The sequence below is a fragment of the Aureococcus anophagefferens genome (assembly GCF_000186865.1).
Source record: "Aureococcus anophagefferens unplaced genomic scaffold AURANscaffold_1043, whole genome shotgun sequence".
Classification (NCBI taxonomy): Eukaryota; class Pelagophyceae; order Pelagomonadales; family Pelagomonadaceae; genus Aureococcus; species Aureococcus anophagefferens.
Genome location: NW_008706222.1, coordinates 2,582 through 3,535, shown reverse-complemented (window position 1 = coordinate 3,535; position 954 = coordinate 2,582). Strand labels below are relative to the sequence as shown.

General features: G+C 82.0%; 1 protein-coding gene across 1 annotated transcript in view; it reads left to right on the top strand.

Annotated features, from left to right (window-relative positions):
• Window positions 1-954, top strand: part of AURANDRAFT_69167 (hypothetical protein) — a gene marked incomplete at both ends in the record, with an annotated part of 3,047 nt that continues 2,093 nt past the window's right edge. The window contains one exon of the mRNA XM_009044921.1: window positions 1-904. Coding sequence (XP_009043169.1) covers window positions 1-904 — 904 coding nt within the window. The remainder of the gene's footprint in view (window positions 905-954) is intronic.

Sequence of the window (954 nt, the reverse complement as noted above, 5' to 3'; positions counted from 1 at the left end):
CCGCGGCGAGCTCGGCGCGGCGCGCGACGACGGCCGCGCGGCGAAGCTCGAGGAGGAGAAGAACTCCGCCGAGGCGGCCGAGCGCGAGGACGCGCGGGCCAAGGGCGCGACGACGCTCGAGGAGTACGAGGACGCGGCGCGCGAGGCGTTCGCGGACGAGAAGCAGCGCCGCGAGGCCGCGACGGCGCAGGCGCTCGAGGCGCAGAAGGTCGACCTCGAGCGCAACCTGGAGCCGCTCGCGCGCGCGTGCGACGACGCCGTCGCCGCCGTCGAGCTCCGCGCGGAGCGGTCGGCCGCGGACGACGCGCGGAAGCGGTCCGCGGACCGCGCGACGCGCGACGCGACGGCCGCGGCCCAGGCCGAGGCGGCGGCGGCGCTCGCGGCCGCCGTCGCGGGCCGCGAGCGGTCCGAGGCGGCGCTCCGCGAGGCGCTGGACGCGCAGCGCGACCTCGCGACGGGCGCGCGCGGCGACGCGGCGAAGACGCCGAAGCACGCGGACCGCGTCGGCGAGGGCCTCGACGAGGCCGCGGACCGCGAGACGCGCGCCGCCGCCGAGGCCGCGGAGGCCGTCAAGGCCGAGGCGCTCGCGGCCACGGCCTGGAACGCCAAGCTCGTCTGCGACGACGCCGTCGTCGCCGCGGTCGCCTGCGCGCTGGCCCGCGAGGCCGACGTCGTCGCCGGCTGGCGCCGCCGCGCCGCCGCGGCGTCGGACGCCGCGGACGCGGACCGCGGCGCGCTCGAGGCGCCGCTCGAGGCCCAGACGCAGCAGCTCGGCCTCGAGCGCGACCGCGCGGCCGGCGCGGCGGCCCAGGAGACGCGCGACGCCGACGCGCGCGCGGGCCTCGCCGCGGACCGCACGGCGGCGCTCGAGGCCGCGCTCGCGCGGCGCGACGAGGCCCACGCGGTCGCGCTCGCGGCCGCGCAGGACGAGCACGCGGCGAAGCGCGACGCGGA